Raw genomic sequence first — 23,102 nt, forward strand, 5'->3', positions numbered from 1 at the left:
CCTTTACTCCAACAGTTAAAGCAGCAGAGACTCATGGCTGCCCCCCCTCCCCCACATCTGTGTGTGACTTTTCCCCAGCCCCCCTGTCACCTACGGCCGTGTGTTGCATTCCCCCTGCTGACACATCCCTCTGTGAGCCCAGGCCGCGCTCCCCCAGCCCAGCTACCCCAGATGGGAGAGGAGAGGACACTGTCTGCAGTGATGGAGATATGGGGGAGGAACTGTGTTGGTCTTGCCCCCGAGCAGCAGGAACGGTTGTGGCAGTTGCTGTTTGAATTCAGAGACAGCTTTGCGCTGAGTGAGGAAGAGGTGGGTCAGACTCATCTGGTGCAGCATGAGATCGACACAGGTGATGCTCGACCCATCACGATGCTCAACCCATCAAGATGCGTCCCCGCCGTATCCCGCTGGCACGCCAGGCGGCGGCAGACAAGGCTGTGTTGGAGATGCAGCGGGCAGACTTCACCGAGCCCTCAGACGGCCCCTGGGCTGCGCCAGTTGTCGTGGTTTCTAAAAAAGGGGGGCAAGCTGAGGTTCTGTGCAGACTACAGGCGCCTGAATGAGGTAACCAGGAAGGTCTCATACCCCATACCACATATCGATGAGTTGCTGGACCTGGTTAGGGGGTCCTCCTGCTTCTCCTCCCTAGACCTCCGCAGTGGCTACTGGCAGGTGCCCCTCTCCCCAGAGGCCAGAGCCAAAACTGCATTCTCCACTGACAGAGGACACTGGCAGTTCAAGGTCCTGTGCTTCGGCCTGTGCAACGCTCCAGCTACTTTTGAGCGTTTGCGGGGTCCGACACGCCAATCAACCTGCTATCTGCCAATCATGGGAATGCCTGGAATGTTCGGATGCCGGGCATCCTGGTGGTTGGCGGAGTGGCGTGGAGGGGGGTTGGGCAGCGGGATAGAGCACTGGAAGTTAAGACCAGGTTTAGCCATTGTTCTTTCTCTTACATCTGGGCTTCACAAGAGAAGGTTGGTTTGGTTTGGTTGGTTTAGCCTGTGTGAAGTTGGGTTAATAAATCGTAAATTCAACCCTCTGTCTGTTCCAATTGTTCCTTTATGATCTAGTCAGGTCATTACAATAGGAAAAGCTATCAGATGCTTGTTTTTGTTTTTCCTGCACAATAATCTGATCTTAAACTTACAAGGGCTGACTGGCCTATTATGAATAAGCATTTACATTCACCAATAAGAACGACACAGACTCAAACATGCCACTATCTTCTTCACACCATAGTCAATAGTCACCACAAGAGGGTACCAAGATGCAGCTTTTAAGGCCATTTCATGTAGGCTTTCCCCGGTGTGACGTTTTTTAATGCTGTGTAAATCTCTCTAGGACAAGGTGACTTTAATCAATATATTCAGCTCTCTTTACCCTCAGGTAAATCTCTAGCCAAATATGTCTTCATCCTAGTGACCCAACATTCCAATGTCTCAGATGAGCAAGAACACAATACATACGATGGGTGTACAATTAGACTGTTGGAAAAATAAGATAAGCATTCCTTCAAAACCAAACGTTGACCAAATGATGAGAGGAATGCTTATGACCGAACAACCAGTTTTGATATATACAGTGCATTCGGAAAGTATTCAGACCCATTGACTTTTTCCACCTTTCGTTACATTTCAGCCTTATTAAGTGCTATGTGACTAGAAATTGAGCTCAAGTGCATCATGTTTCCATTGATCATCCTTGAGATCTTTCTACAACTTGATCTACAATTTACCTGTGGTAAATTCAATTGATTGCACATGATTGGAAAGGCACACACCTGTCTATAAGGTCTCACAGTTGACAGTACGTGTCAGAGAAAAAACCAAGCCATGAGGTTGAAGGAATTGTCCATAGAGCTCCGAGACAGGATTGTGTCGAGGCAGAGATCTAGGGAAGGGTACCAACACATTTCTATAGCATTGAAATTCCCCAAGAACACAGTGGCCTCCATCATTCTTAAATGGAAGAAGTTTGGAACCAGCAAGACTCTTCCTAGAGCTGACTGCCTGGCCGAACTGAGCAATCGGGGAAGAAGGGCCTTGGTTAGGGAGGTGACCAAGAACCCGATGGTGACTCTGACAGAGTTCCAGAGTTCCTCTATGGAAATGGGAGAACCTTCCAGAAGGACAACCATCTCGGCAGCACTCCACCAATCAGGCCTTTATGGTAGAGTGGCCAGATGGAAGCCACTCCTCAGTAAAAAGCACATGACAGCCCGCTTGGAGTTTGCCAAAAGGCACCTAAAGGACTCTCAGACCATGAGAAACAAGATTCTCTGGGCTGATGAAACCAAGATTCAACTCTTTGGTCTGAATGCCAAGCGTCACATCTGGAGGAAACCTGGCACCATCCCTACGGTGAAGCATGGTGGTGGCAGCATCATGCTGTGGAGATGTTTTTCAGTGGCAGGGAATGGGAGACTAGTCAGGAATGAGGCAAAGATGAACGGAGCAAAGTACAGAGAGATCCTTGATGAAAACATGCTCCAGAGCGTTCAGGACCTCAGGCTGGGGCAAAGGTTCACCTTCCAACAGGACAACAACCCTTAGCACACAACCAAGACAACATGGCCCAGTACATCACTGGGGCTAAGCTGCCTGCCATCCAGGACCTCTAAACCAGGCGATGTCAGAGGAAGGCCTTAAAAATTGTCAAAGACCCCAGCCACCCCAGTCGTAGACTGTTCTCTCTACTACCGCATGGCAAGCGGTACAGGAGTGCCAAGTCTAGGACAAAAAGGCTTCTCAACAGTTTTTACCCCCAAGCCATAAGACTGAACATGTAATCAAATGGCTACCTGGACTATTTGCATTGTGTCCCCCCCCCCCCCCCCCCCCCCAACCCCTCTTTTACACTGCTGCTACCCCGTTTATCATATATGCATAGTCACTTTAACTATATATTAATGTACACATTGGCTAACTGGGCTATCTTCATTGTGTCCCGCCACCCAGCACCCGCCAACCCCTCTTTTACGCTACTGCTACTCTCTGTTCATCATATATGCATAGTCACTTTAACCATATCTACATGTACATACTACCTCAATCAGCCTGGCTAACCGGTGTCTGTATATAGCCTCGCTACTGTATATAGCCTCGCTACGGTATATAGCCTCGCTACTGTTATATTTCACTGTTTTTTTACTGTTGTTTTATTTCTTTACTTACCTATTGTTCGCCTAATAACTTTTTGGCACTATTGGTTAGAGCCTGTGACAAATAAACTTTGATTTGATTTAATTTGATTTGAGGAGTGGCTTAGGGACACATCTCTGAATGTCCTTGAGTGGCCCAGCCAGAACCTGATCTAACATCTCTGGAGAGACCTGAAAATAGCTGTGCAGCGACGCTCCCCATCCAACCTGACAGAACTTGAGAGGATCTGCAGAGAAGAATGGGAGAAACTTCTCAAATACAGGTGTGCCAAGTCATACCCAAGAAGACTCAAGTCTGTAATCGCTGCCAAAGGGGTTTTAAAGTACTGAGTAAAGGGTCTGAATACTCATGTAAATGTGATAAAAAAAAATGTTTTTGCTTCCTCATTGAGGGGATTGTGTGTAGATTGACGAGGGGAAAAAACATTTAATAATCCATTTTAAAATAAGCCTGTAACATAACAAGATGTGAAAAAAGTCAAGGCGTCTGAATACTTTCCGAATGCACTAGACAGTAGACATTGATTAGACAGTAGACACCACCAGTAGACATTGATTAGACAGTAAACATTGATTAGACAGTAGACACCACCAGTAGACATTGATTAGACAGTAGACATTGATTAGACAGTAGACACCACCAGTAGATATTGATTAGACAGTAGACACCACCAGTAGACATTGATTAGACAGTAGACATTGATTAGACAGTAGACATCACCAGTAGACATTGATTAGACAGTAGACACCACCAGTAGACATTGATTAGACAGTAAACATTGATTAGACAGTAGACACCACCAGTAGACATTGATTAGACAGTAGACACCACCAGTAGACATTGATTAGACAGTAGACACCACCAGTAGACATTGATTAGACAGTAGACACCACCAGTAGACATTGATTAGACAGTAGACACCACCAGTAGACATTGATTAGACAGTAGACACCACCAGTAGACATTGATTAGACAGTAGACACCACCAGTAGACATTTATTAGACAGTAGACACCACCAGTAGACATTGATTAGACAGTAAACACCACCAGTAGACATTGATTAGACAGTAGACATTGATTAGACAGTAGACACCACCAGTAGACATTGATTAGACAGTAGACACCACCAGTAGACATTGATTAGACAGTAGACACCACCAGTAGACATTTATTAGAGAGTAGACACCACCAGTAGACATTGATTAGACAATAGACACCACCAGTATACATTTATTAGACAGTAGACACCACCAGTAGACATTGATTAGACAGTAGACACCACCAGTAGATATTGATTAGACAGTAGACATTGATTAGACAGTAGACACACCAGTAGACATTGATTAGACAGTAGACACCACCAGTAGACATTTATTAGACAGTAGACACCACCAGTAGATATTGATTAGACAGTAGACATTGATTAGACAGTAGACACCACCAGTAGACATTGATTAGACAGTAGACACCACCAGTAGACATTGATTAGACAGTAGACATTGACTAGACAATAGACACTACCAGTAGACATTGATTAGACAGTAGACACCACCAGTAGACATTGATTAGACAGTAGACACCACCAGTAGACATTGATTAGACAGTAGACACCACCAGTAGACATTGATTAGACAGTAGACACCACCAGTAGACATTGATTAGACAGTAGACACCACCAGTAGACATTTATTAGACAGTAGACACCACCAGTAGACATTTATTAGACAGTAGACACCACCAGTAGACATTGATTAGACAGTAAACACCACCAGTAGACATTGATTAGACAGTAGACATTGATTAGACAGTAGACACCACCAGTAGACATTGATTAGACAGTAGACACCACCAGTAGACATTGATTAGACAGTAGACACCACCAGTAGACATTTATTAGACAGTAGACACCACCAGTAGACATTGATTAGACAATAGACACCACCAGTAGACATTGATTAGACAGTAGACACCACCAGTAGACATTGATTAGACAGTAGACACCACCAGTAGATATTGATTAGACAGTAGACATTGATTAGACAGTAGACACCACCAGTAGACATTGATTAGACAGTAGACACCACCAGTAGACATTTATTAGACAGTAGACACCACCAGTAGATATTGATTAGACAGTAGACATTGATTAGACAGTAGACACCACCAGTAGACATTGATTAGACAGTAGACACCACCAGTAGACATTGATTAGACAGTAGACATTGACTAGACAGTAGACACTACCAGTAGACATTGATTAGACAGTAGACACCACCAGTAGACATTGATTAGACAGTAGACACCACCAGTAGACATTTATTAGACAGTAGACACTACCAGTAGACATTGATTAGACAGTAGACACCACCAGTAGACATTTATTAGACAGTAGACACCACCAGTAGACATTGATTAGACAGTAGACACCACCAGTAGACATTGATTAGACAGTAGACACCACCAGTAGACATTTATTAGACAGTAGACACCACCAGTAGATATTGATTAGACAGTAGACATTGATTAGACAGTAGACACCACCAGTAGACATTGATTAGACAGTAGACACCACCAGTAGACATTGATTAGACAATAGACACCACCAGTAGACATTTATTAGACAGTAGACACCACCAGTAGACATTGATTAGACAGCAGACGCCACCAGTAGACATTTATTAGACAGTAGACACCACCAGTAGACATTGATTAGACAGTAGACACCACCAGTAGACATTTATTAGAGAGTAGACACCACCAGTAGACATTGATTAGACAGTAGACACCACCAGTAGACATTTATTAGACAGTAGACACCACCAGTAGACATTTATTAGACAGTACACACCACCAGTAGACATTTATTAGACAGTAGACATTGATTAGACAGTAGACACCACCAGTAGACATTGATTAGACAGTAGACACCACCAGTAGACATTGATTAGACAGTAGACACCACCAGTAGACATTGATTAGACAGTAGACACTACCAGTAGGCATTTTACAACTCTCTGTAGTTACTATACTTTTTCATTCTTTCAATCCTAGCTTACTGATAAACTATCACAGTCAGTGAAGGCTGTTGAGGGGAGGACGACTCATAATAATGGCTGAAACTGCACAAATTGAATGGCATAAAACACATGGAAACCATATGTTGGATGTATTTGATACCATTCCTGCTCCAGCCATTACCATGAGCCCGTCCTCCTGTGATCAAGGTGTACCTTCAAATGCCACAGATTTCTTTCTATTCAGGGGACAATAGCAAGCCATAGGAAACAGGGACTATGTGTTGTAAAAACCAAGGACAGAACAGCCAGAGAGAGGAAAAAGCACCAGTATCAACCATGGCTTTATGGTATGATGTTGCGCCATAGTGCTCACTGTACTCCACTATATAACCCCTCCTACCCCTCTCTCATTCCAGGAACGCCAATAAAACCTCAAACGTGTTCAAAGTGACACCTGGAAACAATTTCATTAACCTTAACCATGAATCTGAGAGTAGATAAACGGAAAGATCCCCCGGTGTAATGCTCCTCAAACTATACTTGCGTCAGGCGAAAAGAGAGTGATCTATTTGTTTGCATAGGAAGCTTGGTCTGAGAGAACGAGAGCAGCAAAGGCTGCTAGTGCTCAGGTCAATAAAAATAAAAAAAACTGATATTTGTTAAGCTTTTAACAGGCTTTTAGTCTCTATCTTCCGATGCGCATCACTTATGAATTCATCAGTGACCCTTTCACTAGTTATTGAGCTTTTTCAGCCCATGTTTCTGTATCCTTACTCATCAAGGCAGCTATATAAGTACGCCTCTCTCTCTCTTTCTCTCTCTCTCTCTCTCTCCTTCTCTCTCTCTCTCTCTCTCAATAAAGAGCTTTTGCAGTGTGAAAAACAAAAGCTTTTTTTGCTCTATTTTCCTTGTCAAATTGCTCGTTTGTCTGTTGACATCTTGTAAAAGTTGACGGATTCCCGATCTATTGTTGTAGCCTTTTATACAAAGTCCATGAGATGGAGTAAGTCCTACGCAGAGAAACTGGTTGAATCCGTCGTTAACCAGGAGCATAAGTTCACAAGCTGGGGGCCTCTGACATCATGATGATAACTGTGAGTCATGTAAAAAAAATCAGATGTGATGACAATGTTATAAAGCCCTTGAGAATAAAATAGAGGGGGCGTTATTGTTGACCTTGAAGTAAAGGCATTACATCACCACAGAAATTGGAATTAAGCTTTGAGAGTCATTCCGCCACCTTTGGTTGAGTTACCGCTTACCTGTGACAATTCACTTCACTTCAAGAAAAATGCTAATAGGAAAGCAAGAAATAAAAAAAGTCACTACATTACACTTAATATGTACACTCATATGGTTCTCACATATACTGCATCTGAATATAGGCCGGTATTTCTTTTCACACGTCTGTTGAGATCCCACGCGGCTTAAAGAGAGGAACCTGACCTGAAAACCCAAGTAGGAAGTTCATTAATGAAGTCTGTAAATAGGTGCATTAGATGGAGCCCAACTGTGAGGTCAGTGTCATCCAATGCAGCTGTGAATTAGGCTACATTGTTTTTATACCATTAGCAGTGAGACATGAAACAACAGCTAATGGTTGATATTCACTCAAGAGTCATATGTGACTACCCTGCCCTCACAAGGACATATGCCTGTAAGGGTTGCGGAACTGGTGGCAGTGAAGTCAGACGCAGGAGAGCAGAAATAGGTAATAGCCGGAGCAGTTTAATTTCAAAACCAACGGCAACAAAAAAAAAGAACCTACATGGGTACAAAACCCGACGAGCACCAGTAACATAGTGCACAAGCACTTACAAACAGACAATTCCACACAAGGACATGGGGGGAACAGAGGGTTAAATACACAACACTTAATGAGTGAAATGGAAAGCAGGTGTGTAGGAAAACAAGACAAAACAAATGGAAAATAAAAAGTGGATCGACGATGGCTAGAAGAGCGGTGACGCCGACCGCCGAACACCGCTGAACAAGGAGAGGAAACGACTTCGGTGGAAGTTGTGACAATGCCTTACAAAAGGACCAAACAATTCCCTTCAAAAAGGGAGAGAAAACATTTAGGCCTAATTCAGATTGAATGGAATTATAAAATAAATGAAGTACTGTAAATTCAGTGTCTGGATTTCCAAGTAAAAATTTGGATGCCTATTGAATTTGCGTGGTGAAGGCTATTCTTTTTCTGGACAACGGTTCAACTACAAAGTGGATGGTTTCATTGTGTATGAAAGTTGTGTGTGGATGCAATCCGTCAATAGATTAGACTGTGAGTAAGCATAAACTTATCCACTAAAACAGGCTCTGGGGAAAATAAGACACGTTCAAACTTTACGAGCTTTGCTTTGGACTTCGGAATTCTATTGCCCCACCTTTATAACCGACGTTGATCTAATATTTAACGGAAATTTTCTTGCGCAGAACTTTATTTTGCACCATTTACACTTCAACAGTTTAGTGGGTAACGTGTTTATGCTCAATGTGATTTTGTATATAAACGGATTCACCATCTTCAAGTCAGCAGGATGGTAAACTTCAAAACTCAACGATAAGAATTTGTTTATAATACAACATAGCATTTCTTTGGTGAATAAGTGTCGCAAATCTAGATACCTCAAACAACTATTTATTTCATTAAAAAAATTCCGTCATTCTATTCACCTTTGACAGAATACCATAGGTAAGGTGGTGTTGGGACTTTTGGGGCTTGCTGTCGTCATCATCTTGATAGCAGTGCCCACAGCAATATATCTGAACGGTGAGTGGTACCACTTTCAGTTGCTTTCAATGACCCATTAAATTGTAGCCTACCATAACCGTAAAAAAAAAATTAAAAAAAAAAATCTGTTCAGAATAAGTATTTTATTACTACAATAGAACACTGCATGCACTGGATAATAATATTGTATTATTGTAAAAGAACACTGCATAAAATAAACACTTTTACATAATCCATGTGACATACAAACATGTAGACCTAGTGCTTTAATGCTTTCGAAATGCAGCACCTTGTTGCAATATCACATCTTCTATGCAGGTACCACATTTGTGTAGCCTACTAGCACGTTTACCTCAGTTATAGCAGCTCTACAGCTCTAACCCAGGCAAATGTATCTTGATCTTACATTGTTATCTGTTACAATCTTATAGTCCTCCCCTGATCCGTATCTATTTTATATCAATACCTGTTTAATCATGTGTAAATGCATTGTAGTCTTACGAGTCATTACAGTAGCCGATGACTTGTTGTCGACTTCACTGGTACATTCCTCCTAGTATAGACAGTACAAGAAATCAGTGAACGCTAACTTGGAGCCCCATGTTTCAGCGGAAAAAGTGACGGCTCAGAGGACGTTCACTCTCAGTGATGTCTTCAATAGCTCCATCAGGGCCAGATCCTACAACATGCGCTGGATCTCAGGTAAAACACCCTAGAAGCCTAATCAATCAACTGTATGTAAATGAGTGGATGGCTGTTATGTTCCATCCAGTCAGTAATTGTGTGCCTGGAATGTATGACACAACACTCTAACCCTGGAAGGATGCACGTTTAGATGTAAGCCAACAACACAATGTTCCCTTTACAAAATGTTAAGAAACAATAAAAAAAAATATGATATTAGGCCTATATACTGTCCCTATTTAAATGGAACACTTTGGCTTTTTGTTAAATCATCAGTGCTAGGCAGAGACCTGACTAGCAACAGTGCTGATATTTCAACTTAAACGTCAGTGTGTTATTATTAAACTCCTCTCTTCTTTCCGCTCCCTGACAGACCATGAGTATCTGCATGAAAAAGACGGCTCCATCTTCCTTCACAACCTGATTACAGGAAACAACTCAGAATTCCTGAGCAGCATCACATTTGTAAGATACCCCTCATGGGTCTGTCTGTCTGGTCTGTCTGTCTGTCTGTCTGTCTGCCTGTCTGCCTGTCTGTCTCTCTGCCTGTCTGCCTGCCTGCCTGTCTGTCTGTCTGCCTGTCTGCCTGTCTGTCTCTCTGCCTGTCTGTCTGTCTGTCTGTCTACACATGTTTGGAAGCAAGTATGCTGAAGGAAGGAGTGTTTGTGTCATGTATAACACAGCTCCTTTTTTTTGTTGAAAACCAGGATCAAGTGGCTGCCTACGACTATGTAGTGTCTGCTGATCAAAAATATGTTGCTTTCAAGAGCAATTGGACCAAGGTAATGTCTTGTGATATTTAATGATTTGTTGTTGTTGTACTATCCTGCTGTGAAGTAGCTATGTGTGGTATGTCATTGTGATGTGGTGGTTGTTGTTGTTGTTGTTGCAGAATCAGACACATGTGCCCAAAGTAATTGCCCTGCAGGGATAAATAAAGTTTAAAAAATGAATACATTTAATTGAATGAATGTACTCATTAATTAATTAATATAAGTAATTGATCTGTGCTACTAATCAAATTCCTAATTATAATTTGCTTAATATTTTCAACAGATATGGAGACACTCCTTCACAGCTTCATATTCTCTCTATGATTTGGCAGGCTCGTAAGTCTCTTTCAATTTTTCTTGTCTGCAAATGTGTACTATACACTATACATATGCAGTGTGGAGAATATAGGACATTTTATTTTATTCAATGGACTAGTGCAGGACATGGTCAACAATACTCAACAGATAGAGAAACTGAAGAGGGCCATACACTGTAATGTTTACTACAAATGATTTATAGGGACGCATTTACAGTGCATTCGGAAAGTATTCAGACCCCTTCCCTTTTTCCACATTCTGTTACAATACAGCCTTATTTCAAAACGGATTAAATAAAAACATTTCCTCATCAAACTACACCCAATACCCCATAATGACTAAATTAAACCCGGCTTAGAAATCTTTGCAAATGTATTACAATTAAAAAACAGAAATACCTTATTTACATAAGTATTCAGAGCCTTTGCTGAGACTCAAAATTGAGCTCAGGTGCAAACTATTTAACACATTTTAAGAAAATTGGCTGTAACATAACAAATTGTGGAAAAAGTCAAGGGGTCTGAATACTTTCCCGAAATGAACTGTATATGGTGTTTTGTCAAACTCAAAGACATTAATACTGTTCTGTTTTTATTTATTCTCATTTTAGGACATTTCTCAGTACACCAGACATTCCTCATCAAGTCCATTTGTTTGCATGGGCGCCAACAGGGAACAAAATGGTAGGTTAAAAGGACACTTTGAGAGAAACCATTGGATTTGTTTCTGGTGTCTGACCCATTACATGTCCTCCAAACACTCATCATCAATAGGACTGACCCAACAACACAACGTGCACTTTTGTTTGTCTTCAGTTCAAAGCTGGAATGTTCAAAGATTCACATTTTCAACGCGCTCCAAATAAATAACTTATTCACAACATGTAATAATAGGTTACTGTTACTCTAAACATAATATTTCAGGTTACTAGGATTACCAAAAGACATTGCACACTATTGTGCATATTGCAGTGCTATACCATGTTTAAAGAGGAACTCGAGTCATTAAGACTTATCTCCATATCTCTGCTCCTCTCACATGCAGGCCTTTGTGTGGGAAAATGATGTCTATGTGAAGACCAGCCCTACTGCTAAGGCCATACAGGTGACCTCCAATGGAAAACACAACAAAATCTTAAATGGCATCCCAGATTGGGTGTATGAGGGTAAGCAATACCTACAAGAAGGCATGAATCTTACATACCTCTTACTATAACTAGTACATATTAGTCAGCACTGTGATGTGAATTGTGTCAAATGTGATTATACCTGAACAAGTTTATCTTTTGACAACAAAGAAGTCTGTGAACAGCTTAAGCCACAACACACAAAATCGATGTGCCATCCTGATGTAGCCTAACAGTGGGTTTTGATTGTTTTGTTAGAGGAAATGTTCTCTTCTTACGAGGCAATGTGGTGGTCACCTGGAGGGAGATATCTGGCCTATGCTGAGTTTAACGACACTCTGGTCCAAAACATAGAGTATTCCTGGTATGGGAAGGAACAGTATCCCGACACGGTCATTTTCCCCTATCCTAAGGTAAGATAACACTTTATGTATGTTTGATGTGTATCTAAAAAGTGTGCTGGAGTAGGTCGTTATTGGCATGAGGTTCTGAGGCAGTTGATAAGGGAACTGGACTCTGGACCATAAGGCCTCTGGGTTAAAAGCGTGTTGTTGTTTTATCACAACTCAGGGTACATTCAGGTCTAAGCTGTCCCAATAAAATGATATTGGTCCATGATTTCCCAGTTCGGAAACCTCTCTTGACGACTATGTATTTGAATACAGTCATACAATCTGTATTGTCACATGTTAATGCATTGATACTGTGTGCATAGTCATTATAAAACAATACGTTCAAAAAAATTACATTTTAAAGATGTGGTTGCTTCTAAGAAAGAAACCTATAAGACCCAAAGTTTGTTTTTATTTCATCGTAATTGTTTTGCATAAATGCTTTTTTTTTCTCCATCTTCTAGCCTGGTACTCCCAACCCAGTGGTGAAGCTGTTTGTGTATGATACTGCGAACATATCAAACATCACAGAAGTTGTTGTGCCAGCTTCAGTTGGTGCAGGGTAATGAAACTCTGTAGTACACAATACATTAAACAATGTATTCAGTAGGAGAGAAATGCATTGCATTGGAATTTTAAAATCAATTTTAGGTGCAAGCTGTGAGACAAGTGGGGTTGTTTCCGTGTTTTTTTACAGTGATCACTATTTGGCCACAGTCACCTGGGTAACAGATGAACGCATCGCTGTCCAGTGGCAGAAGAGGAAACAGAATGAGCTCCGCTTTCAGATCTACGACTTCAACACAGTCGAAAACACCTGGATCGAGAATGCGTTAGAGGTACGTCATAACACCCCCCCCCCCCACACACACACACACCCGCTTTCCCGCCGCCCTCACCCTCCTCTCCCCTCTACTCCACTCCGCTCCTCACCCTCCCCTCCTCTCCTCTCCTCTCCTCTCCACTCCCCTCCCCTCCTCTCCTCTCCTCTCCTCTCCTCTCCTCTCCTCTCCTCTCCCCTCCCCTCCCCTCCCCACCTCTCCTCTCCTCTCCTCCTCTCCTCTCCTCTCCTCTCCTCTCCTCTCCTCTCCTCTCCTCTCCTCTCCTCTCCTCTCCTCTCTTCAGATAACTTGTTGGAGTCCTAATACAATCAGAAGTTTACATACACCTTAGTTAGCCAAATACATTTAAACTCAGTTTATTCCTGACATTTAATCCCAATAAAAATGTTATGTCTTAGGTCAGTTAGGATCACCACTTTATTTTAAGAATGTGAACTGTCAGAAAAATAGTAGAGAGTGATTTATTTTAGCTTTTATTTCTTTCATCACATTCCCAGGGGGTCAGAATTTAACATTCACTCAATTAGTATTTGGTAGCATTGACTTTAAATTGTTTAACTTGGGTCAAACATTTCGGGTAGCCTTCCACAAGCTTCCCACAATAAGTTGGGTGAATTTTGGCCCATTCCTTCTGATAGAGCTGGTGTAACTGAGTCAGGTTTGTAGGCCTCCTATCTCACACACACTTTTTCAGTTCTGCCCACAAATGTTCTATAGGATTGAGCTCAGGGCTTTGTGATGGCCACTCCAATACCTTGACTTTGTTGTCCTTAAGCCATTTTACCACAACTTTGGAAGTATGCATGGGGTCATTGTCCATTTGGAAGACTCATTTGCGACCAAGCTTTAACTTCCTGACTGAGATGAGATTTTGAGATGTTGCTTCAATATAGTCACATAATTGTCCTGCCTCATGATGCCATCTATTTTGTGAAATGCACCAGTCCCTCCTGCAGCAAAGCACCCCCACAACATGATGCTGCCACCCCCGTGCTTCACTGTTGGGATGGTGTTCTTCGGCTTGCAAGTGTCGTGTCTTTACTATCATTAAATTGAAGACTTAGTTTTTATCAAAGATTCTCTGTAATTAGTATTACGTGATCAAACTGATTAATCATGTAACTGTAATTAACTAGGAAGTCGGGGCACCAAGGAAAATATTTAGATTGCAAAGTTATAATTTCCCAATATAAACTTTCAGATATTTTATATCTGATCAATTAGTCTTCGAATTAATGAATTATTTACTTTACCTCACGTTAGTCTCATTCCAAACGTCGTAAATTGTTGGTTATCTGCACAAACCCAGTCTTCACTATGAGTCATCCATACATCAATTGTCTTAAATCATTTATTTATTAAATAACTAAACAATCACAGAAGTGCACACACAAACAAACAAAGTAAATATGGTTACAAGAAATTATAGGGAAATGTGCCCTAGTGGGCTAAACCGGAATGGCGTCTTGTTTGACAAAAGGGAAGAGGGGGTCGACTAAGAAGTCACTACAGAGTTAATAATTATAACAATTGAAATGCTAATCCTTTACACATGAACGCTCACTCATTCGGGAACAATTGCAATCAATATATATATATATATTTACGCTCAGTGTGTCATCTTGATCGCTGTTGAAAGTTTGTTTCTTTTGTAGAATTGTCCATCTCTTTCTCTCTGCGTTTGTTATAGTGGATAGTTCAGAGTGACATTCATTCATGTTGTTGTAGAATGGATGTTTCGGCAGTTGTCGTTCTTCGCGTTCAATGATACCGAATTCCTAGCTGCAGACTAGTAATTAATATCAAAGACTTGTTCTTATTCTGTCGGTATCGATAGTCTAAGAGCTTAACCACGTGGTATGGTTAAAAGATTCAGCAATGGTCTGCAACCTTTGTCCTCCTGTGATTGAGAGAAACATGGTCTTCTGAGAATATCTCAAAGTTGGGTTTTATTCGGAATTTCAGAAAAGGGGCTGTCCCAGGATGCCTGACCCTAACTGGGCTCATGGGCGGTCCCCTGATTTAGTTAAACTCAAAAGGGAATTGGAGTTTCCTTCATTAAACAGTCCAAAATCACATTACACAATTTTACAAACAGTATCATCCTCACTCATTCATCTTATACAACAATTAGATGTAAACCTCATATCTGAGGCTATTACAAAAACAGCGTTATGGTAATGTGGCCGCACCATCTCCCATGAGCTTCCCCAAGTTGTACCAAACGGACCAGTTCGTAGCTGGATTCTTCACCGATCTTTTATACCTTCTCCAGAACATACATGTTGTTCGGACCTCAAGTTCTGTGAGGTGGAAGAAATTCCTTTGTTCTCTATGAAACTTCACTCTGTCTCTATACTGTGTGGCCATGAGGCAGGGTCTTGCCTAGGAATTTACGACCTCACTCTGACCACAGCAGTCTGGTTGTAGAAGCAGAGAGCGGGGAATGGTGCTCGCTGTACCCAAAGATGGCAACGTCATGACACAAGCCTCCCCCTTTTTCCTCCAAACATAACGATGGTCATTATGGCCAAACAGTTCCATTTTTGTTTCATCAGACAAGAGGACATTTCTCCAAAAAGTACGATCTTTGTCCCCATATACAGTTGCAAACCGTAGTCTGGCTTTTTTATGGCGGTTTTGGAGCAGTGGCTTCTTCCTTGCTGAGCGGCCTTACAAGTTACGTCAATATAGGACTCGTTTTACTGTGGATATAGATACTTCTGTACCTGTTTCCTCCAGCATCTTCACAAGGTCCTTTGCTGTTGTTCTGGGATTGATTTGAACTTTTCGCACCCAAGTACGCTCATGTCTAGGAGACAGAACGTGTCTCCTTCCTGAGCGGTTGACGGCTGCGTGGTCCCATGGTGTTTATACTTGCGTAATATTGTTTGTACAGATGAACGTGGTACCTTCAGGCATTTGGAAATTTCTCCCAAGGATGAACCAGACTTGTGGAGGTCTACAATTGTTTTCTGAGGTCTTGGCTGATTTCTTTTGATTTTCCCATGATTTCAAGCAAAGATGAGCTGAGTTTGAAGTTAGGCCTCGAAATACATCCACAGGTACACCTCCAAATAACTCAAATGATGTCAATTAGCCTATCAGAAGCTTCTAAAGCCATGACATCATGTTCTGGAATTTTCCAAGCTGTTTAAAGGCAGAGTCAACTTAGTGTATGTAAACTTCTGACCCACTGGAATTGTGTTACAGTGAATTATTAGTTAAATAATCTGTCTGTAAACAACTGTTGGAAAAATGACTTGTGTCATGCACAAAGTAGATGTCCTAACCGACTTGCCAAAACTATAGTTTGTTAACAAGACATTTGTGGAGTCGTTGAAAAATGAGTTTTAATGACTCCAACCTACGTGTATGTAAACTTCCGACTTCAACTGTATGTCACAATAAACTATCAAATTCTATACTTTTTTGTTGTGTTTTCAGAAACTTGACGTTACGAGCAAATCAGGTTGGATTGGAAGGGTGTGTACTTAATACGAACACAACAATAAGAACATGTTTACATTATCCCTGGGCCATAAAAACATATTTTACCAAGTAACAAGCATGGATTATTCCTGTAAATAAATACATTATCTTTGTTTCTTCTAGTTTTCACCTTCTAATCCTACTTTATCGGCGGACAAAGAAAGTTTTTACATTGTGATGAGTGACAATAACGGCTATAAACATATCCATCACGTAACACGTGTAAGTACTAAGTAGTACATTCCTCTTCATGCACCTTCTCAGTAACCCAGACATGGTTATGATACACACTTGATTTGTAATATTTGTACGGGGTCCTTGCAGGGCACAGCAACAGCTGTCACCTCGGGGACTTGGGAGGTCGTTGACATTTTAAAAGTGACTAATAACGCCATGTACTATTCAAGCAACCAATACGGTCACAAGCCAGGAGGGAGAAACATTTACAAGTAAGAATACCACTCTTTTTCATTTTCATGCCGTCGTTCTGTCATGCTCAGGCAGTACTCATTTCTAACATGCATAACCTATGACTTACAACTCCATAGTTGTAGCCAATAGAGTCATGTCAGTTGTTTGTGTGTGTGTGTGTGTGTGTGTGTGTGTGTGTGTGTGTGTGTGTGTGTGTGTGTGTGTGTGTGTGTGTCAGGATCACTCTCGGAGCCACCCCCCCCACCACCCAGTGCCTGACCTGTACCCTGAATGAGGACAGGTGTCAATACAACTCAGCTTACTTCAGCCATGATGCCTCATTCTTCCGCATGGACTGCTCAGGTCCGTCAGCCACACAGCACACACGCACACACACACACACACACTACACTACACTACACTACACTACACTACACTACACAACCCACTACTCCAACAGTGTTTGTGCAGTCAAGTCATCACAATACTGTAGCTGTGACATCCCTAAACAATATCCCAGCCGGTATATTCACTTTAAAATAATAGTTTCTGTAGTAGTAGTGCTTCTAGATCATTTGGGAGGACACACACACACACTATATTAAATATGTGTTTGTCTCCACAGGTCCTGGACTACCTCTGTATACTCTCAGGGACAACAGGGATGCTGGTTCAGGTAGGCCAGTTACATTTACTAGTGTGTGACGGAAATAAATGATATAAGCCAAGCAAAGTCACAGTGCATGTTCTCGTCGTTTAGAGATCCAGGTTCTTGAGGACAATACGGCTTTGGAAGGCCTTCTGTCTGAGATCCACATGCCCACCATGAGACGTGACTTTATCAAGCAAGGGGAATTTAGTAAGGCTTTCAACGATTAAAGACTTTAATGTAATCTTTCATCTGATATTAAAACCATGGGACATCTCTAACTTGATATCCATTGATAGATGTTTCTGTTTCTCCTGACAGATCTTTGGTACCAGATGACCTTGCCTCCTGGATTTGACAAATCCAAGAAATACCCCTTACTTATTGATGTGTACGAATTAATGAACCTCTGTGAATACATGATCTGCTTTGTCTTGTGATGAATTGTTGTACCAATAAGGAGGGCCTGGAGTTAATCCTGACCACATGACTAAAGCAGGAAATACTCTTGGCCCTAGTTAAATTCAGAAGTCTGCAGTGTTTTCTGGTGAGCTCAAGTGGTCAGGGAAAGCTCTGGGCCCTAGTTAAATTCAGAAGTCTGCAGTGTTTTCTGGTAAACTCAAGTGGTCAGGGAAAACTCTGGGAACTAACAATAATGTTTGTCTTTCTCTTTTGTGTTCCAGGTATGCAGGACCTTGCAGTCAGACAGCAGACTTCCGCTATAGGTTAGGCTGGGCCGCATACCTGGCGAGCACGGAGAAGGTCATCGTTGCCAGCTTCGATGGTAGGGGAAGTGGTTACCAAGGCGACAAGCTAATGCACTCCATCTACCGACGTCTGGGAACCTATGAGGTGGAAGATCAGATAATGGCCGCAAAGTAAGGTTGAACTGTGGTTGAACAGTAGCCAAGTCGATAGCTATGCCCAACTGACTCAAACAGGTTGCTTTGTATTATACTGTGTCACACTGCAAAAGTGACATTAAGATAACATGATATATAAAGATTCTGGGTTCGAATCCAGGCTCTGTTGCAGCCGGCCGCGACCGGGAAATCCATGGGACGGTGCACAATTGGCCCAGCGTCGTTCAGGTTAGGGGAGGGTTTGGCCGGCAGGGATGTCCTTGTCCCATCGCGCACTAGCGACTCCTGTGGCGGGCCGGGCATAGTGCACACTGACACGGTCACCAGGTGTACAGTGTTTCCTCTGACACATTTGTGCGGCTGGGCCAATTGTGTCAAGACGCAGTGCGGCTTAGTCGGGTTGTGTTTCGGACGGGAGTTACAGTGGAGACAAGACAAAATTGGGGAGAAAATGTGGTAAAAAAAATAAATAATAAATAAACATTATAATAAACACAATATATTTCTACATGGATATTTAGAGATTCCAAGGCTTTTTTGGTTTGAGCTTTATGATGCAATAGCCTGGTTGACAGATCTTTATCCAACTCCTATTCATCTCCACTTTCATGCTAAATATATCCTGTCTGGTAGGACAAAGGACGAGACAGAGGTGTTGGCTAAAGTACATACAGATCTGACCACCAGGCGAATGATCAGATGACCGATCAGAGGTCACATGGGGTCAGCTGGAATGCAACATGACTTACCTTTCTCTTATTTCACGTCAGAGAGACTGAGGACAGTAGAGATTAGAGTTAGACCACGGACCATCAGTGGGCATGGTCCATTAGAACCCCTTTTAACCGACCCTCACGTTTAAATGAATTTGTGTTTGTACTGGTGGTTCCCAATCACAGCAAGTCACTTTTCTCTTTCAGGGAATTCACCAATATGGGCTTTGTCGACAAAGGCAGAATAGCAATTTGGGGTTGGGTAAGTTAAAGCATAGGGTTTGGAAATATGATACGTTGGAACCATCAAGTGCGGCGTAATGAAATGCAGCACGTGTACAATCACCTTGTCTTTGTGCCTTGAGTAACCTAATATTATCTGAATTCAAGGCCAACGTGATCAGCTGGTATTGTGTTTTATAGTCCTATGGAGGTTATGTCACATCAATGGTTCTGGGAGCTGGGAGTGGAGTTTTCAAATGTGGAATGGCAGTTGCCCCAGTTTCCAAGTGGGAGTATTATGGTATGCCATTCTGTTATTGATATGTTATTAATATATTTACATTTATATAAGTGTAAATCATTCGGAAATGATCCGTACATTTTCCCTACTTTCAATATTTCAGATTCAATCTACACAGAACGTTACATGAATCAACCTTCAGAAAATCTTGAATTCTACAACGTAAGTTGACCCAACTCCAACGTTTTAAATGGCCATTTATACATACGATTTTATACTATGGCCTGTGTTACCCAAACTGGTATTACTCTCCACGGAAACAACACCATGTAAACGTGTTTTACAGAACTCCACAGTGACAGCCAGAGCTAAGAACTTCAAATCAGTGCAATACCTTCTGGTCCATGGGACAGCAGATGGTGAAGCCTCCTCTAGTATTTCTGGAATGTTCTGTAAAAACACACCACCTGTGCAATTAACAACCGTGCAATGTTTAGAGTCTAGACTATTCATTTGACTCTGTAAACCCATTAGTTGATTAAGCTAAAAGTGTTAACTAAGCAGTGTGCATACTTTTCCTGAGGCTTTACCATATCATATGAGAATAGGAAAACACTGCACATCGGATGCTGTTACATTGTCATTTAAATCTCTCTATTTGTTTCAGACAACGTCCATTTTCAGCAAGCTGCTCAGATCTCTGCTGCTCTGGTTGAGGAACAAGTGGACTTTGAGGCCATGGTAAATATTCCTATTTTAGATTGATGAGTTATCTACACAATCAGTGATTGTAGAGCTTTATACCTCAATGAACCTGCTCCATGAAAACACTTCTCCAATAAACAAATGATCTGTGCTTATTCCTTCTTTCTATCACTTTACTACAGTGGTACACGGACAAGGACCATGGTCTTGATGGTTCAGCCAATCAGCATGTCTATACCCACATGAGTCACTTCCTCCAGAGTTGCTTCGCCTGATGCCATTCGAATGAATGATGCCCCAAATTCGTTTGTATTTCACTTGGACAGCAGGTAGCCTAGCGGTTAAGACCATTTGGCCAGTTACCAAAAGGTCGCTGGTTTGAATCCCCAAGCCGACTAGGTGAAAAATCTGTCAATGTGCCCTTGAGCAAGGCACTTAACCACAATTGCTCATGTTAGTAGCGCTGCATAAGAACGTCTACTATATGATGTAAATGTAATTGAAAGTTGTCCTATTTTTTGATAAATTAAGTTGTTTGAGCCAGTACCCAAACACACACTCCAAAAGACTATCCTCTCCATATGCAGTTATGAAACAATGACGTCAGCAGGATTGATCTATCATTGTTCGTTCGGAGCCTCACCGCGAGTTATGAGGTTACATTTGAAATGAAGAATGTGATTATATTGAAATACCAAAGGGCTTTGTGAGAACTGATCAGACAGTGACTAAACATGTCTGACTTGTATTCATTAAGTGGCCTTGATTGCACTGTTTTATCCTCGAGGTATCAACATTAATGTCCATACATTATATTTCTTTGCATTTTATTGTACAAACATACAGTATGTTTTTATAGAGGGGATCTTGGAAGACCTTTGTACCTACAGTGTGTGTGTATACTGTTTCAATAAAATGGTTAAATCTAGATTGTGGATTCTTACTGTAGGGGATCGACAGTACATACAGTACCAGTCAAAAGTTTGGACACACCTACTCATTCAAGGGTTTCTCTTAATGGTGTACTATTTTCTACATAATAGTGAAGACATCAAAAACTATGAAATAACACATATTGAATCATGTAGTAACCAAAAAAGTGTAAAACAAATCAAATTATATTTTAGATTTTAGATTCTTCAAAGTAGGTACCCTTTGCCTTGATGACAGCTTTGCACACTCTTGGCATTCTCTCAACCAGCTTCATGAGGAATGCTATTCCAACAGTCTTAAAGGAGTTCCCACATATGCTGAGCACTTGTTGGCTGCTTTTCCTTCACTCTGCGGTCCAACTCATCCCAAACCATCTCAATTGGTTTGAGGTCAGTAATTTCGAGATCAGGTCATCTGCTGCAGCACTCCTTCGCTCTCCTTCTTAGCCCTTACACAGCCTGCAGATGTGTTTTGCGTCATTGTCCTGTTGAAAAACAAATGATAGCCCCACTAAGCGCAGACCAGATGGGATGGGATGGAGTATCGCTGCAGAATGCTGTGGTAGCCATGCTGGTTAAGTGTGCCTTGAATTCTAAATAAATCACTGGCAGTGTCACCAGCAAAGCACCCCCACACCATCACACCTCCTCCTCCATGCTTCACGGTGGGAACCAAGCATGCGGAGATCATCCATTCACCTACTCTGCATATCACAAAGACACAGTGGTTGGAACCAACAATCTCAAATTTGGACTCATCAGACCAAAGGACAGATTTCCACTGGTCTAATGTCCACTGCTCGTGGACCCAATAAAGTCTCTTCTTCTTACTGGTGTCCTTTAGTAGTGTTTTTTTTTTGCAGCAATTCGACCATGAGGCCTGATTCACGCAGTTGCCCCTGAACAGTTGATGTTGAGATGTGTCTGTTATTTGAATTATGTGAAGAATTTATTTATGAGGATGGTAACTCTAATGAACTTATCCTCTGCAGCAGAGGTAACTCTGGGTCTTCCTTTCCTGTGGCGGTCCTCATGAGAGCCAGTTTCATCATGGCGCTTGATGGTTTTTGTGACTGCACTTGAAGAAACTTTAAAAGTTCTTGACATTTTCCGGATTGACTGACCTTCATGTAGTAACTCATGATGGACTGTTGTTTCTCTTTGCTTATTTGAGCTGTTCTTGCCATAATATGGACTCAGTCTTTTACCAAATAGGGCTATCTTCTGTATACCACCCAAGGAAAGAAATTCCACAAATTAACTTTTAACAAGGCACACCTGTTAATTGAAATGCATTCCAGATGACAACCTCATGAAGCTAAGCTGGTTGAGACAATGCCAAGGGTGTACAAAGCTGTCATCAAGTCAAAGGGTGGCTACTTTGAATAATTTAAAATATAAAATATATTTTGATCTGTTGATCTGAACACTTTTTTTGGTTACTACATGACTCCATGTGTCATTTCATAGTTTTGATTTATTCACTATTATCCTACAATGTAGAAAATTGTAAAAATAAAGAAAAACCCTTGAACGAGTAGGTGTGTCCAAACGAGACTGGTACTATATAATCAAAATCAAAATGACTTTGGTTTGACATAATAATTGGATATCATCTGTAAATGGTTTATAAGTACATTCAGTAAACGGTAATGCAGGTATAGGCTTTGAAAAACACATGAATTCATGTTATCTAAAAGGAGATGATCAACAGGACCCACAATGGAAATGTTCTTGTCTTAAATGGGTGACCAAAGAAAAAACACCCCAAAAATAGTTTCCATGTCTGATTCTATCATAGTTAATATAATCCACAAACCCTG

The 23,102-nt window shown here is 41.5% G+C and overlaps 1 protein-coding gene across 1 annotated transcript; it reads left to right on the forward strand.

Moving 5' to 3' along the window:
• Positions 1 to 8,541: 8,541 nt before the first annotated feature.
• On the forward strand, positions 8,542 to 21,275 carry LOC110497094 (dipeptidyl peptidase 4). The gene is made up of 25 exons (XM_036952252.1): positions 8,542 to 8,725; positions 8,868 to 8,955; positions 9,526 to 9,618; positions 9,974 to 10,065; positions 10,308 to 10,382; positions 10,657 to 10,709; positions 11,302 to 11,374; positions 11,736 to 11,856; positions 12,076 to 12,230; positions 12,674 to 12,771; positions 12,907 to 13,048; positions 16,499 to 16,537; positions 16,667 to 16,765; positions 16,868 to 16,992; positions 17,193 to 17,317; positions 17,580 to 17,630; positions 17,715 to 17,813; positions 17,925 to 17,994; positions 18,287 to 18,481; positions 19,387 to 19,441; positions 19,603 to 19,702; positions 19,806 to 19,864; positions 19,989 to 20,061; positions 20,310 to 20,383; positions 20,530 to 21,275. The coding sequence occupies exons 1-25, from the start codon at positions 8,723 to 8,725 to the stop codon at positions 20,620 to 20,622; spliced, it is 2,250 nt and encodes a 749-aa protein (XP_036808147.1). The 5' UTR covers positions 8,542 to 8,722; the 3' UTR covers positions 20,623 to 21,275.
• The last annotated feature ends 1,827 nt before the right edge of the window (positions 21,276 to 23,102 follow it).

The sequence above is a fragment of the Oncorhynchus mykiss genome, chromosome 18 (genome assembly GCF_013265735.2).
Source record: "Oncorhynchus mykiss isolate Arlee chromosome 18, USDA_OmykA_1.1, whole genome shotgun sequence".
Lineage (NCBI taxonomy): Eukaryota > Metazoa > Chordata > Actinopteri > Salmoniformes > Salmonidae > Oncorhynchus > Oncorhynchus mykiss.